The 17,908-nt window shown below is 31.6% G+C and overlaps 2 protein-coding genes across 2 annotated transcripts; one reads left to right on the top strand and one right to left on the bottom strand.

Annotated features, from left to right (window-relative positions):
- The first annotated feature begins 1,835 nt into the window (after window positions 1-1,835).
- On the top strand, window positions 1,836-5,528 carry LOC114421384 (L-ascorbate oxidase homolog). The gene is made up of 9 exons (XM_028387273.1): window positions 1,836-1,978; window positions 2,128-2,279; window positions 2,375-2,484; window positions 3,108-3,378; window positions 3,549-3,645; window positions 3,757-4,108; window positions 4,205-4,570; window positions 4,686-4,764; window positions 4,901-5,528. Exons 2-9 carry the CDS (start codon window positions 2,136-2,138, stop codon window positions 5,102-5,104), a joined length of 1,623 nt encoding a protein of 540 aa, XP_028243074.1. The 5' UTR covers window positions 1,836-1,978; window positions 2,128-2,135; the 3' UTR covers window positions 5,105-5,528.
- A 3,997-nt stretch (window positions 5,529-9,525) lies between these two features.
- LOC114421393 (dof zinc finger protein DOF5.1-like) lies at window positions 9,526-11,190 on the bottom strand. The gene has a single exon (XM_028387286.1). It carries the CDS (start codon window positions 10,879-10,881, stop codon window positions 9,871-9,873), a length of 1,011 nt encoding a protein of 336 aa, XP_028243087.1. The 5' UTR covers window positions 10,882-11,190; the 3' UTR covers window positions 9,526-9,870.
- Between the last annotated feature and the right edge of the window lie 6,718 nt (window positions 11,191-17,908).

The raw sequence follows: 17,908 nt of genomic DNA, 5'->3' as shown, positions 1-17,908 counted from the left end.
AGTAAAAAAAGTGCAAAGCACATTAAATGCTCTTCTAAAAATAAATGTTTTAAATACTGCAAAAAAAAAAAAAAACTATGCAAATAGTATAAAAATGGTGCGAAAATAATTTTCTCCAATGTCTCATCGCATGTATGCCCATTCTTTGTTGGCCTAGCCCACCTTTGTTCCACACTTTTTCTAAATTTCCCATCATATTGTTCTTTGAAGGTGGCGTAGCTATAGAGCTCAGAACATGTAACCCAGTGTTTCTTAAAATGTACTGGACATTCAACTCATCTAGGTTTTAATGATTAAATTCTGGTTGAATGCGGTCAAAATAGTATTATTAAATAATATATAAAATAGTATTAAAAGATATATTATTATAATTTTTAATATTTACTAATTAAAATAAATACTATTTTATAATTCTTAATATTTAAAGCATATATAAAAAATCAATTAAATATATCATAATACATAAATTTAAATTTTAATAATACACAACTATATTTATTAAATAAGTTCATATGATCATATCTAGAAAAAAGAAACAACATTTCATCACTATTCACTCACAGCTAACTTGAGCAATTACTAGCTAAGGCTTAGTGGATATTCTCACAAATTCTACATTTTATTTATTTATTTTAAGTTTGGTACAATGGCGGAAAATGCTTGGCAAAAAGAAAAATAGCAAAAGCATGATATAATAAATGTATCTCAAAATGATAAATAATGCTTTTTTATATTTTAAGTTCAAACTTGAGGATTTAAAACAAATCAAACACGCAATATCTAAGTAATTGCTCGTTTTTTCTTCATTTTGGTTACTTTTGTTTTTTGTTTCAACCTAATTCTTTTATATATTGTTTCATTTTAAATTCAAGTGGCTATAGAAATTATCATATCACATTATTTGTACCCTTTAAGAACTTCACATGGACGTTGTTTGGTATATTTTATTAAAATACTATAAATAAAAATTCATTCTCGTCAAACCACACCGAACAAAATTCAAAATAATGTGGTCTTGTCGGTGCTGCTTTTTCTTTTCCTTTTGACAACTAGTTAATTGCATTAATTACTAATCTACTTTAAAGAAAAAACTACTAGAAATCTATATTATCACATAATTTATAGTTAATTGGTGAACACTTTTATGTTTTTGGGGGGGTATGTATAACCTCGATAGAAAATTTTGCGAGAAATTTTTGGACGGTGTCAATGTTCCCAAGGGTAGAACCGCGTAGATTGCCTTAAATTGTGTTCCTTCTTACACATACACAATTTTTTTTTCCACATTATAATATAATTGGTCTAACATTATCACTTTAAAAAATGTTTTGTTACAAGTTTTTATATAGGAAGGTACCGAGTTTAGGACAGGGTTCAATGTTCAAACTGAACGATGAAGAAAATGCAGCTACTGTACACGTTTGCAAGTGAAAAACCACAACAGGAAAGAGAGAGTAAGTAAAGAAGGAAGAAAGAAAGTTTTATTTTAATAATGGATAAATATAGAGTTTAATATTTATGTATAATTTTATAATTATTTAATTATAAATTATTATTTGAATTATTTTAAAAAAATAATAAATTTATGATGCATAAAAAATTATGATAAGATAACAATATAAAATTTTATACGGTTAGTCTATAAATTTTTTTTTTCATAAATATATCGGACACATAAATTCCTAGTGGCATGGTATTTTCTTTAGCTGGAAGCAACTAGTCCCTACTAAGCAACGCGGAAACGCGTTAACCGCGCCGAATATGAATGATGATGAAAATGCAACCTTATGAAACAAACATTAACAAAATTCACTTTATTATTAAAATAACCCTCACCTTAGCTAGTCCAATCATGATTTCTACTCTCTTTACTCTTTAGTTTTTTTGTTTTGTATATATTAAGGCGGCACAGCACTGGCCTAAGTGGGTGTAAGTGAGTCTTGGGAGTGAGTCACTCTTCCTGCAGAACCCAGATCTGGTAGTTTACAAATTGCTTCCTTTTATAGAAACTCAACCATAATGTTTCATTTTTGAGTTCCTAGTGCCCAGCATTCTTTTTTATCTTCTCTTAAAGTGATGTTTGGACTGTGAAATAATAACAGTGTGTTTTTTCTCTGGTTATTTCAGTAGACAATATGGGAAGCACTGGTTTGCTACATTTGATATGCCTTGTCATTGCTTTAGTAAGTGTGTCGCTTGTGCAAGCAGAAGATGCGTATAAGTATTTCACATGGACGGTGACTTATGGGACTCTTTATCCCTTGGCTAGTCCCCAGCAGGTGTGCAAGTGTAACCAATCTGTTTTTGTTGGATCTAAGATATCTTTTGAACTCTGATTCTGACCTTTTTGGTGCTTTTTTTTTGTTTTTTGAAGGTTATTCTTATCAATGGTCAGTTTCCTGGGCCTAGACTTGACTTGGTAACTAATGAAAATGTAATTCTCAACCTTATCAACAAGCTGGACGAACCATTTTTACTCACTTGGTATGGTTCTACTTCTTTGGGTCTCTTGCTTGACTCAAATTCTGTGCTTTATGGTCTGCATTAATTCCTTTCTGTGCATACAGCAACTTGTGTTTTCTTGCTTTGGATTTTTACTTGTCCCCTTGAAACTGAAGGGAATCTGTTGTCTCTAGCTGCTTAATTGTGATAGATCTTGTTATTATTTCAACATTTTGGATGAACGGAGTTGGACAAAAAAGGTGTCATTTTTGTTATGTGGAGCACTTACTGTTTTAACTTCCACAGATATTGCTACATTGATTCTCTTTTCGTAGCAATTGCGGTTTTAACTTTGTGAAAGTCACATTCTCATAATTTTGACGATATTCTCTATGTTGACGGTATATCCCAAGATTTTAAAAAAGAGAAGACATATTTACCTAAAGGAACCGGAAGAGATGCTTTGCTGTTTTTTTCAGTATAGTTGTCGTAATCTATTAATCTTTGTTTCTTATTTCTCTTTGCCTTAAATTTCTCACCTTGCTTCAAACTACAGGGTAATAGCATAACAAACAGATTTGAATTTTTTTTTTTGTCGCTGTTTATATTATCTTCTTGTGAGATTTTCTTTGAGAACATGGTTTAACATTGTAGTCATAAAACAGGAACGGTATTAAACAAAGGAAGAATTCATGGCAAGATGGAGTTTTGGGAACCAACTGCCCCATTCCTCCAAACTCAAATTACACATACAAGTTTCAGGCCAAGGATCAGATTGGCACATATACATACTTTCCATCAACTCAACTGCATAAAGCAGCTGGAGGGTTTGGAGCACTCAATGTTTATCACAGATCTGTCATCCCAATCCCTTATCCAAACCCTGATGGAGATTTTACTCTACTCGTTGGTGATTGGTACAAGACCAACCACAAGGTAAATAAGATCTTTTTTACCCTCTCTCATATACATACTATTGCAAAATATTCCTTCATACTTACAAGTTTGCCTCCACCCAAAAATATGAGATTTTAGGGAAAATTAAAATCACTATTGTAATGTTTCCTGTCCAGTTATCTTCATTCATTTTATCTTCTTGTTTGCAGACACTAAGGCAAACTTTAGATTCTGGAAAATCTCTTGCATTTCCTGATGGCCTCCTTATTAATGGTCAGGCTCATTCTACCTTCACTGGTAACCAGGGTAAGCCTGTGTTTTTTTAAAGGATAAAGTTCAAATATGCACAAAGTTTAAGCCATAAGTTCAACTTTGTTAAAATTGCTTTTGCCAACCGTATTTGCACTTTTCTTTCAGGGAAAACCTATATGTTTAGGATCTCAAATGTAGGCTTGTCAACCTCAATTAACTTCAGAATTCAGGGTCATACCCTAAAATTAGTTGAGGTTGAAGGATCACACACTGTTCAGAACCTATACGATTCACTTGATGTGCATGTTGGGCAATCAGTTGCAGTGTTAGTAACCTTGAATCAGCCTCCAAAGGACTGCTACATTGTTGCCTCAACAAGATTTACCGAGACACCTCTCACTACAACTGCAGTACTACACTATGCAAACTCTTTTTCCTCTGCATTAGGACCCGTGCCTGCTCCCCCCGTTGATAAATATGACTTTGATTGGTCCATGAAGCAAGCTAGAACCTACAGGTGAGGTCACTAAAAAAATAATGAAAAAAAAGGCTTCCTGAGTTGTTTTGATCTATTTACAAACTCTAATCTGTTTAAAATGAATTACTTCTGCAGATGGAATCTGACAGCAAATGCTGCTAGGCCTAATCCACAAGGGTCATTCCATTATGGGAAGATTACTCCTACAAAAGTAATTAAGTTGGCCAATTCAGCACCTTTGATCAATGGAAAGCTCCGTTATGCTGTTAACAGTGTCTCATATGTTAACCCTGACACCCCTCTCAAGCTTGCTGATTACTTCAACATTCCCGGAGTCTTCAGTGTGAATTTACTCCAAAACTCTCCCTCAAACGGTCCAGGATACATAGGCACCTCAGTGTTGCAAACTTCTCTCCATGATTTTATTGAGGTTATTTTCCAGAACAACGAAAACACCATGCAATCTTGGCATCTTGATGGTTATGATTTTTGGGTCATTGGGTATGCCAGCTTCCTTTATTTATAAACTTTTGTTTCTATTATCAATATTTTTATTAGTAGAAGCAATTTAGAATTAGCTTAAGAAAGTTCTAAAGATGTTCATTGACCCTTGCAGTCATGGTTTCGGCCAGTGGACAGATGCTAGCAGAAAAACATATAATCTAGTGGATGCCCTGACTAGACACACTGCACAGGTAACTTAACATGAAAGTTCCCTATTCCTTCTGTTGAGTTTTCTTTAGATACCCTTAATAATAATAATTAATAGAATGTGGCTATTTGTTTGTTTGTTTCTGACATGCATAGCTGGTGTGCTTCAAATGAATGTAGGTGTATCCAAAATCCTGGACTACTATATTGGTGTCTTTGGATAACCAAGGCATGTGGAACTTGAGGTCTGCAATATGGGAAAGGCAATATCTTGGGCAACAGTTCTATCTTAGAGTGTGGAATGCACAGAAAAGCCTTGCTAATGAATATGACATTCCCAATAATGTTCTGCTTTGTGGCAAAGCTGTTGGACATCACCCTTAGTATATATATCGGTGTATTTTCTGGTCATGAGGGCTTGACTACACAACTAGAATTATTTTTCCTTTTTCTTAAGAAAGAAAAGGACAATGTGGGAGAAGTCAATTTCTCCAAATTTCGGATAGACTTGCGTATATTTGAGAAAAAAGTCTTGTATTAATTTTTCGTTGCTCGTTTATGTATTAACAATTGAGTTCATACTTAATTTATTTATAGCTGTAAGTTGTGAAGAAATCAGGTTAGATTTCATTCGTTTAAACTTGATCAACCAGCAAATTGAGTCTTACATGGCCGAATCTTACGTTCAATTTTAGGATTCGAGTACCTTATAATCATGGTTAAACTTGGATATTTGAACAGAGACTAGTGTAAAAACACCTTCTGGTGATACTTTAAGTAAAAAATAAAATGGGAGGTCAGGTTGACAGATCCATCTCGTGCAAGTTTAGCAAATCGATAATTGAGTCATCTCAACTAATTCCTACTATTGTAATTGAATTGGCACATTAAGAAATCATAATCATTGGATTTGGAGATTTTATGCTGATTTGGTTTGGGAGAACCTTATTACTATTATTAATAATTCATTTGCAGAAGACCCTTGTTTGTTTTACAATGGAACAATTTCTATTGGTGTTCCTCGAGGGGTTTTTTTTTTGTTCTGTTGCTTACATTACCTACCTTTCATACAATCGTCAATGGAGACCGTCACTAAGGACAACTAGTATCCATGTGAATATTATTAACAAAATGGATGGAAACTTCATGGTAAGATGGAACTTTACCAATAGCTTTATCCCTCCCAACATCAGCAGAAAGATCAAGTTGGAATTTTCACATGTGATCAAATTCTATGGTGTTTCAGGGGATTCAACATTGCCCTAAGGTCTGTCATATACTCATATCCACAATCCATCCGCATATACTTTTATATAGAAATTTTTTTCCTTTAACTTTTCGAAAAGTCAATGTGAATAAGTTGATTTTTACTTACAGACAAACTTGATATGTTTTACCTTATTTTCTTGTAAAGAAGTTTATCCAACATGTAAATAAAACATTTTAGGCGACAAGGTCAGCAGCACTTAAGTCATTTATATTATATCATCTATAGATGGGAAAAAATTATTCCTTACACATTTGCAAATTTGATTTGCAGGTACTAAGGCAACCATATACTGTACATTGGCAAGAGCCTTCCTGTACCTGATATTCTTCTCATAAGCGACTAAAAAGATTCAGCTGTATTTACATGGAGAGGGTAATTACTAATTAATCGTGCATCTCCACCCACATTAAACACATTATTTCCTATAGTTCAAATGCTTCTATTTTTAACTCTTCTGGCTGTCCAATTTTAGAGTAATTCTTGGAAGCTCTTTTTTTTTAATTTTTTTTTATCAGTATGAAGCTCGTTCAAATTAATAGAAGTAGTTCATACTTTGCAGGAAATGTAGGATCTCTTGATGCTCACGTTGGCCAATCAACAACTGTTTCAGGCAATCAGGCTTCCAGCCATACAAAACGAGTCACCCACTTAGGCCCAAACTATTCACATTTTTTACACTTTACATCCCAATTTTTTTTTTCATATTTCTAAAATATTTCTCTTTCCTCTTACCTTTACATCCCCTAGTTTTTTCCGCAAATTTTATGAAAAATAATCTGTAATACGATTATGGTTAACTCATGACAAAATTAGACTAACAATTCCATGTTGACCTACCAACCGTTGTGTGTATATACTAATAGACACACTACTAGAGTGCATTTTAGACCCGGAAAATCTCATTTTAGGATAATCCCGATTGTAAGTCATGCATGGTAATCCTAATTGTTTTACTGTCTATTCTTTACATTTATTTTATATTTTTTATTTCTTTTTTATTATCGTATTATTAATCACATTTATTATTAACGTTTTTTTCTTCTGTTATTCTATTTTCTAATGGGGTGCATGCACTCACATGCGAGTCAAATACTTGTTATTCTTTTTTCAATATCATAATATTATGGATGTTCGAAGTTTAATTTCGACTACTTTTTAGATTACAAAAATCACTTGATTCAATCATAAAAAATACAGTGTGGTTTATTTTTATTTGTTTTGAATACGTTATGTTTTTTTTTTCAAATAGTTCCCCCCCCCCCCCTCAATATTTGTGATTTTGCATAGGATTGATAGGTGGATGAAAGAAAGAGATAAAAGAAAAGGTAACAAAAAGAGAGAAAGTGAATTAAAAATGTAACAAGTCCGAATAAGAAATGAGACATAAGAAAAAATAGGTAGAATACCCTTAGAACATTTTCAATGCACTTTCTCTTTGATTCCTAATTCATTTTCACTGGTCTTATTATATATCAGATTTAAGGATTATAACAACTTTTTATTCCAACGATGAAACCACTTAGAAACTTAAAATGAATCTCATGTATTAATCACTATTTATACTTTGAATAGTGTTAAAAAACATTTTAATATTAAAAATTGGTTCTTATACCATGACTTATGACTCAGTCTCCCTTAACTTGGAACCCAGATAAAAACTCATTTTTATGCTTATGAACCCGGTAAAAATTACTTCTAGAAACACTCTTAGTTTATAAATACCTCTACCTAATTACTCCACATGAACTTCTGTTATATGTTATCGACATCCTTCACATGTTACATAGTTTTCTTAATTAAAAATTATTTTGACTCAACAATTTTGACTCCGATGAAAGCTAGGGATATGTAAGAGTGTAAAGTAGATGTAAAAGAATATTTCTCTTCTTTCCAAAGTGATCTCGTGTGTGTATCACGAGAGAAAGTTACTTATATCGCACGTCTTCATATTCTAAAATAATAAAAAGAGGATTGCTAATCAGTGAGAAGACTTCTAGCTTACCAAAAAGAAAAAAAAGTAAGAAGAGTTCTATTATGGACTTGTGATGCCACATGCTTATATTTTATTGGATACAAGTTTTAAAAAAATTGTAAGACAAATAACTCATTTGACATCTGGCTAATTAATGTTTTGCAGACATATCCATGAGTCATCAATACATAGAGAAATAAAAAAAATAATATAAATAAATTATAAATGTAATAGGAAGTATGATAGGGATAAGAAGAGAAATAAAAAAAGAAAGAAATATATTGGTATATTATTATCCTTCATAATATGTCTTTGCAATATAATTTTTCTCAGTCAATTTGGGCTAAAATTTTCGTACTATAGAGTTTCTTAATAAAGAAGCAAAAAATGATTCTGAAGAACTCAAAGCATAGAAGACCATTAATTTACATGTTTTCATAAAATTATGAATTATTCTCTCTATTCGGGAATGCCTTTTAGTACCAATACGAACTCGTACTGCTTTTTTGTTTTGTCAAATATGATTGATCAATAAGTTTTTCTGCCCGTATCATTAACACATAATATATCTACTGTGATTGATTATTGTCTGGATACTGGTAAATTCTTGAATTTTTCTAATCGAAACCATTCGTACTTAACAGCGTTCGTCACTTTCTCAATTCTCAATTGGTTAGATAGACTCGCAATATTACTTGCCCTTTGGTACCAAAATGCATGAGGAGATTGCTACAACTACAAGCTAGCTAGCTAGCTTCAGAAAAACATTTTGCACTGGAGGAGGAACTATATATGGATAATTTTTTTATTTTAAATATTTCATTAATATTTTTTATTTTTATTATATTATAAATCTTATTATACGTGTATTTTTCTTTTATTTCTTTAGGTGTAGAATAATATATAAGATGTCTATCAAATATTTTTCTACTAGAGATATGTGCCAAAGGAGAAGAGACTTTATTTTATTTCATTTTTTTTTTATATTTTTAGTCCAATAAACGAGAAGCAGAAGTCAGGCATGGTTTTTCAGCGAAGTCTGTGTCAAGAACCAAGTGCTTGTGGCATTGCTCAAAACCAACATCAAGAATCTAGTGCTGTTTGAGGAAACTTTTTCCTAAGGCTGCTTTTGCATTAGATTCATCGATTTCTCGTAACAAAACAAAATCTAGCACTTGCATATGCTACCCACCATGCTTCCACTGCACCTTCACTTCTTAACAACTAAACCCTAAAGTTTTTGAGTTTACCAAGATCATATATATTCTTGTACGCCAGCTTTACTCTATTTTTTTAGTCTCTTATAAAAAAATATAGGTTGACTGTTATCTTTGATATAACGTCAACACTCCCTAAATCTTTGCATTCTGATGATGCCTTGCTACTATTATAAATATTTTAAATTTCTTTGTAAAGGATCCACACCCAGCCACTAATATAGCCTACACTGATTAGAAGCCAGAACAATTTGTATTTTGTATAGAAATTTTAGAGGTAAAGTAAAGAAACGGGAAAAAGTAGAAAAGGAAGTTCAATGCAAATTAAGGTACAGAAACACTAAAGTAATTGACAATTAAACACTGTGTTTTCCATTCATTCTAAACTCTCTGGTAGTTCTTGAAATATCATTTGAGAAAGCTAAGATAAACACACCATCAACCAGAAATACAGAAAGAAGCAAATGATAGAAAGACGCTGCTGAGTTGGGAAAAAAAAATCTAATGGTACCTACACATCCATATTCCTTATCCACCACCCCGAAGCAAACAATCACGAGAAAAGACTCTAGCTAGGATACAGATTAACATCTATAAACTATAGATTAAGGAGTTCTATATATCTAACTCGAAAAGATAATTTGAACAGTGAACAAAAAAGAGGAAAGTAGTTACTGCATGCGGTGGTTAATTAAGGATATGCTCCATTGGTAGTGGGAAGATCAGACCAGGAAAGGGTTGGATTCCAGCACCCGAATTCACTCCCAGAAACTGAAGATGACTCCAAAATGTTGGACAAAGAAGAGGAAGAAGAAGCCATGTTGCTTAGAAACACTGGTGAGTTATCACTGCCACAATAATTAATTGATGATGACGATGACCTGAGCTTGTGGTAAAGTTCTTGAACTCCACTACTTTGATGTTCTCCAAGTGCAAAACCGTTGTTTTGTTGCTGAGTCTGATCTTGATTGTTCCTCCAAAAAGAGCCGCATAGACCCAGTGAAGGAAGTACTTCTCCCACACCATCAAAGCCTAGACTAGTTCTAGGATTCAACAACCCATTTGCGAGCAATGGCTCAGCCACCATGTGGTGAGATCCCATTAAGTTCCCTTCTCCCTTGACAACAATTGACATTGGACTAGGGTTAGGGTTAGGGTTATGGTTTTGGTTAGCTCTTAGTAAAGCCATCAGTTGAGAATTTTGTGGAGAACCCCACAGGATTGCTGGGGTTTGCGGAAGCTCTTGGTCCAAGAGTCCTTGTGACGACGACCTTCCAAGCTCTGATGCCACTGCTTTCATCTTTGTGGCGGTTTGCTTGGCAACCGAGTTGGACATGCCGGAGCTTTTGCTTTTCCGGCAGCCACCACCGATGGGAACATTCCTGAGAGCGCCGCCTTTGGTCCAGTACCGGCGACATGTTTTGCAGAAGTGACGAGGCTGAGTGAGGTTGTAGTTGTTGTAGTAACAGAACTTTGTGTTTGATGAATCACAACGAGGGCACCTCAAGTTTTGGTTCTCTGAATTCGACGAGGTGGCGGTGGCGGTGGAAGTGGTTATGCTTGTTGTGCAAGAAGGTGATAGAGAAGGAGAAGATGAAGTGGGTGGTGTTAGTAGAAGTGCTCCTCCTCCGTTAGTAATGGAGATTTTTCTTTCTCCTGCTATGAGGCTAGCACTAGCACCACCCAACAGTTCTTGGATCATCTTTATCTTTTAGATCTACAACAATCCAAAAACACGCAAAGCAAAAGCAAAAGGGGTGGTGTGGTGATGACTGGTGAGTCTTTTTGCGTTAGTGGGAGAAAATAAAGCGAAAAAAAAACTAAAGTGGGTTTACTATCTCTGTGTATGCGGGAAATGGGGGGAGAGAGAGAGAGAGAGAATTATATGATGAATTGAATCACCTTCGCGAATTGAACTCTATTGGGTTGCTTGGTTGTTTTATGCTAGCTAGGACAGCTTCTTTTGTCGGTTAGGGTCCTTCTTGTTGCCAACGAATGTATAGAATGGGGACTTACATGATTATTTATAACTATTTTTATAGACTCCATGTGAGAGAAAGACAACCATGACTCATGACCTCCCATTTAGTCCATCCATGTCATAAACGATAACTCTATTAATTTTGGAATTTGTATTTTTCAAGACAACGTTTATTGTTATTATAGGGAAAATTGTTAGGTTGGTAAGTCTATAGTATTCATTCAAATAAACAACTCACGTATTTAAAGTAATATATTTATGTTATATCCTTTTTCCAAATAACTTTAACACAGTAAAAATTATATATTTGGAAGACAACATAGATGTAGTTTGTGAAACTATTAGCAATAAAGTTTCGTAATTTATGTAATAAAAAATTTCACTAAAGGTCAAATAAATGATCATAGTAAAACTTAAATTCTGATCGGAGAATAATACTAAAAAATCCATAAAATTATACATAAATTTTGTCCAAGTCATTATACATTTATTTGAAAAAATAATCATTAGGTTTAACCCTAGCTTATTAGTATAGTTCTTTCTTTTAAACAAAATTAAATGGCAAGAAGTTAAATAACATTACTCATGCCAATATATTACGTATCAATTTCATATAACAAAATTATCAATTAGTGTATGATATATCGTATTATTAGTATAATATATTAGTTGACATTAGTCAAGGTTTTATAACAAACTCTTGTTTTCTTTATAATGTGGGAATGATTCTCTCTAACATCGCTAAAATCTTGTTTGATGGTCAATCTTTCTTAAGGAGATTGATCCTCTCTTCAATAAGCCAGGAGCTACATAGTTATGATTAGATAAAATTGCTTGTAGTTTAGACTTGTACAATAATCTTTTCAATGATTACAAAGATTATCATCCTGAATCATTGACTGAGACTGATCTCTTTCATAGAATTTATTGGCACTCAAAGGCGGATTGCCTTCTCTGAACAAGATTTTCTTGATACCAATTATAGAATAAAAATTCAAACTTCTATAGAGTATATTAACACTTGGACCAACTATTTTTTTTTTATGTTAAAGAGTATGTTAAGACAGACAAATTTATATGCTGTCAACTTTTTTTATTAACATATTACATTTTTTTATTTAACATGTGAATTGGTAATTTAAAGTGTTTAATGTCCCCTGACCACTTAAATATTTTTTTAGAAATTAGGGGGGGATATTGTTGTTTCTTGAGAGTTTACCATGATACTGATACGAGAAATCTAAGAGATTTGGTACAATTAATTGTTGGACTAATAGTTAAATGAATTTAAGTATACAATATCATTGATTCATGAATTTAAGTATAGTGAGAGAGAGTTTTTCAATTACAATGTCACAACTTTTCAATTTTTGAAAGTATTTATTTTGTGTTTTTATTTTCTATTTTTAAAAATAGTCTAAGGTGTCACTGTATTTTTATTTCTTTAAAAAAACAGATAACATTGATTAATTTGTTGTTTTTAATTTTGGACCTATTTTTAAAAATATTTCCAAAAAAAAATATTTTCTAAATTTTAAATAAAAATATTCTCATTCTTATTTTTTTTCTTTAAAAATAAAAATAAAAAACACTCAATCAAAATATCACCTACAAATTTTCTTGTTTCTTATAAACTTCACCGTACCGTTACTCTTATCTTAAGTTTTCAATCACATTTAGAAGACATATATTAATGCCTTGATCATTACACTTATTATATCATACGTGTGGTCATTTGCCCAACCAATTATGAATTATGTAAGGAGAAAAATCATTTTGCCTGTCCCACTTAGGACTAATCAATGCCGATCGATAAAGACTCATCATTATTTTCAAATGATCCAAACAGTTTGATTTTCCTTTCTGTATGCATGCATACTAACAGAAATCACACAAAATTCGTCCTTTTTTGTTCTCACGGATTTTTGACTCAGCCTTATCTTAATTTGGTCTATATATATATATATATATATATATATATATATATATATATATATATATATATATATATATATATATATACACGGCTATAAATGTCTTCTCCTTATTTGGAATGCGTGTATATACAAGAATTTTTGTGTCTAGTGTAGGCATCCCTTAATTTGCTTCCATATGTAACATTATATCAGTAATCAATCATGTATAATAATCAATATAATTCGAGTCAAACGGAAGAATAGAACGATATACTATTATTAAAGCAGCAATTCATGCAGTAGTAATCAAGGTTTTCTTAAATAATAATCCTTCTTGTGAGGGAAGGTCAGGGCTTATGAGTTTCCTAGGTAAAGATGCTCCATGTTCGAAAAAACATCATTGAAAGTTCAAGGAGACTAGGATAGGGGTAATCACGTGGAAGTACGTGTAAAGGTGATTGTCCCTATACTGCTCCCAACTTGAAAATATGTGTCACTGCGCACCCCAACTAACCACCTTGAATTTTGCTCTTCAGCTCCTTGCTGCAAGCCTCTAGCAAAATCAAAAACAGAAACATTTTATTACTACAATATGTTTTATAATTTTCATTTTTTTATAATATTACTCATTTTATTTCACATTAATTTCTATTTTTTTTCTTCATATCAAACCACTTTGTTATAAAATATGTTGTAATTTTTGTCCTGCGGTCATAGTCCATAAGTGTGGTACACAATCCCAGTCAATCAAGGTCTCAATCTTTTTCTACACACGCGTATAAATAGAGATGATTACACATGTTCAATTTTTTTTTTTATCCAAAACAAGAGACACACAAATAAATTAATATCACAAGATCTCATTAAAAAGAATAATCTCACAAAGGAGAAAGGAGATAATACAATTAAGGTTTAATTATTTACTTAGTTCTTATAATTTTTAAATTTAATTATTTATTTTAGTTTTTAAAGTTAATAAGAATTTTTAATTTCTAAAATTTAAAGGTCTCTGTCTTTAAATTTTTTGACTTCATTAGTTAAATAATTTTAATATAAAAAATCTTTTAGAAATTAAAATGTAAATTTCAGAAATTAAAAAATTTAATTATTAATTATAGACACTAAAAGAAATAAATTTAAAAACTATTGAGACTAAATGAGTAATTAAATCTAAAATTAAAAAAAGATAAAACATATATTGAAAATTAAATATGTGTTCGAATATATGTTTATCTGCTTAGTGTGTGTTAAACAAGTTAAATATCTTACTTGATACTAACAAAAAGTATAGTATGTGCTAGTGCCAGTGCCAAGATAGTTAGTGCTCTTACTTTCAATAAATTATAGTATGTGCCAGTGCCAAGATAGTAATTCACCCTTTAACTTTTTTTATGAAATATACTTTACCTAAAAATAACAATACATCAATTTATTAATTTTAACATGCCTTTTATATTATTTTGTATGGTTAATTTTATCAAACACTCTTCATGTACCCAAAAAAAACACTCTTAATTCAATAAACTAAAATAACAATTTTCAATTTTACCTCTTTAACTTGTAGTTCCCAATAATTTATAGTTTTAATTAATTTTCAGTTTATGTCAGATAAAACATTAACCCCTATTACATATATCATCTTTAGTAACTTTTTTTATTTGATACTTTATAAAAATATTGTTAAAAGTTTTTGACAAATTAAAAAAAATATATCATCAAATTATAAATAAATATTATTAATATATTTTTAGAATATTTTATTAAACATTGTGTGAATCTTATGTTACTAAAGTTTAAATATGTCACAAATTTTTTTGACAACATAAGTTATACATAGCATCTAATAAAATGTTACAAAAATATATTAATAAAATTTATTCATAATTTGAAGATATTTTTTTTAATGTTATCAAGTTTTAAAAATATTTTTATTAAGTGTTAGATAAAAAAAATGTTATTAAAAGAAAGATCACATGTGTGTAGTAATTAACTTGAGAATGAATCATGAAAATAAACCTATATAAACTCCTTAGTTTCCAGGGAAAGAAAGACGAGAATTTAAGCTATTAGAAGTTGAACTAAAAACAAGAGGATTAATTAGAGACATTGATAAAACTATATTGATCTTTAAAAAAATATGAAGTAGCATATTTGAATATGACTATGATGGTAGGTAGGGGGATCTAGCAATGATTATATGCTTCCTTGTTAATTCCTATGCTAATTCTCCGGTCCACTTTACTTAACTTGACCCATAATAGTATTTTAATTTTATTTTATTTCCTCGGACTCTTCTTAGATATTCATATTCGCATACTGTTTTGGATGTAGAATTTTTTCTTGAAAATTTTATGGCATGACCATAACGCAGTCTTTGATTAAACGTGCCGTTCATTCTAGCCCAAAAAGAAAAAAGAAAAAAAAAACTGCTTTTAACCGCTTTAGATGCAAAGGGCAGTGTTGAACACACACAAACCATTTTCTTACACAGGTCTAAGTCGGATTCACAAACACCGTGGATCCCATGTGGAAATTGGGTCAACCACAGCACTTAAATGCAATAAATGTAAAAGTTTGATTTAGATATACTATTAACAACGTTTTTTCCTTTTCGAATTAAAGTGAGTATATGTAACTTTTCTCAATAATTATTTTTTTTATATACATGACTAAATAGTAAACTTTAATCAATGGTTAAGAGATTCGATTATATATTGCACTTGTGTCAAATTTTATTAGTAACTATACTTTTTGAATTTACATGTATGAGGATAAATGTTGAGGGATAAAAAATAGAAGAAATTAATTTAATTATTTATTGTATTAAACATACAAAAGTCATTCAATTAATACTTAATTTTCAAGTAATTTTAAATATCAATAAAATATATTTAGTAATCCTATTTATAACCCCATAAAAATTTCCATCACTACCAATGACTTATACATGACTAAATATTTCACAAAAATTTCTAACAATCAAAATAAGGTTACCATTAATTAATAATGATACAACTTAGTCGTCAATAGGAATAGAAACTTGAATATTATATATATATATATATATATATAAGTTGTTAAAGATAGAAAATAAATATCACAGTACAGAGAAACATTTTCTTAACTAAAATTGGATGCACGATTGTATGCATAGGCAGAGACGACTAGGAATTCTGATCAGTCTCAATCTGATACGACCGACTACATGAATTGGCCAAAAAGCATGCAGTAATTAGTAGGAATTTTAGAATATTTACAAAACAAAGACTTTGGTCGTAATAACCTGAAGTTGTACTCACCAAGTGTCCATACTTCTTTATACTGTTTGACCTATATAATGAAAAGAAGACAAATTGAGTGTCAACTTTATGTAATCTGTCAATTTGCTACAAATGAGATCATATGAACTGTAAATATATATTATTGAACGATTACACACTGAAGTGACAGAGTAACCATGCATGCACAATCATTCAATCAGTTATGATCAGTACCATATATATGGTGTATGTCAACAAGCTGTTTCCGTAAATTGCTGATCAGGCTATAGCAAAACTTTTTACCATATATATTTTCACCTGAATTATTTTTTCGAAACATGATAGTAAAAGTCAAGAATAATTTAGTTAGAGGAAGAAAGTGACAAAAAAAGGAGCTTATGGAAAAAGGAGGGGTCTATATGTCTAGGATTTGCAGAACCATTTGTCAATTAAGATCTTGATTGATTGAGGAAGGGTGTTGATGATGAAGGATAAAGTAATGCATATTATCACTTAAGTTGCAAGATAGCATAACTGTCATAACAACCAATTAATTGGTGATACCTTAACGCAAAGTCTTGATTGTTTACATAATATTTTTCTCCCATATTGCTTCTTGGTATAAAATCTAACGGAATTGATGGATCACTACTATCTAATACAAGCATTTATCCAGTGGGCCTCAAGTCAACATTAAAAAAAAACCAGCAACGGAATCCAACGTCCAATATTCTTTTAGATTACAATTGACCAAAAGGAAATGATCTCTTTCACACTTGTTCCAACTTGGCAAAAATCCAACGAGTAAAGTTTATTATATGTTCATTTCCACCACTTATAAAAATGTCGACCACAATATTGTTGATTGCGACTGACCAAAGCAAACAAAGACTCTCCAAATTGGAAATGGGAATATATGTGCTATAGTGTGAACATTGAACATAGCAGTCAGGTAAATTAAACAAAAACGTGAATCATGAATATATGAATAAGCAAGGAAATTGCTATTAGACTAAAGATAGATATAGAGAAATAAAAAAAGTGATGAAAGAGTGGAACAGATGGAGAGGGGAAAGTGAAAGCATGCAGGGACAGGAGCACAAGAAGGAAACTGCAAAAATCAATTATTGGGATCCATAATTCGAAATGTGATGTGATGGATGTGAGGGAATGAATGCATGAAAATAAAAATGAGTGGCCTGCCTGAGCGCGCGTGCCGTCCGGAGAGGGAGGGTAAGTCAGAAGATGAGAACGACATAGCTTTTGGCTTTTTATTGTTTTTGTGTTGCTTGCTTTGGTTAGTACATATATACTACATACATGCTATAGGAATTAGGATTAGGAGAAGTGGGAAAGAAAGATAGATAGAGATAGTGAGTGTTTGCTGCTATGTTCAGTTTGAGAAGGAGTACAAAGCAAAGCAAAACTTTATTCTTTTCTTTCAATCAAAAGTTGGGCACTTAATTGGGCGGGCAGAGCGGAAACGACGCCAGCTTTGCCTAAAGACGACATGTTGGGCAACGCGGGCAATGCGCGCGGGCAAATACCATACTATTTTATCTAGCTCTATTG

The sequence above is a fragment of the Glycine soja genome, chromosome 1 (assembly GCF_004193775.1).
Source record: "Glycine soja cultivar W05 chromosome 1, ASM419377v2, whole genome shotgun sequence".
Classification (NCBI taxonomy): Eukaryota; Viridiplantae; Streptophyta; class Magnoliopsida; order Fabales; family Fabaceae; genus Glycine; species Glycine soja.
Note: the sequence above shows the minus strand (reverse complement) of the source record. Positions and strands in the feature narration are given on the sequence as shown.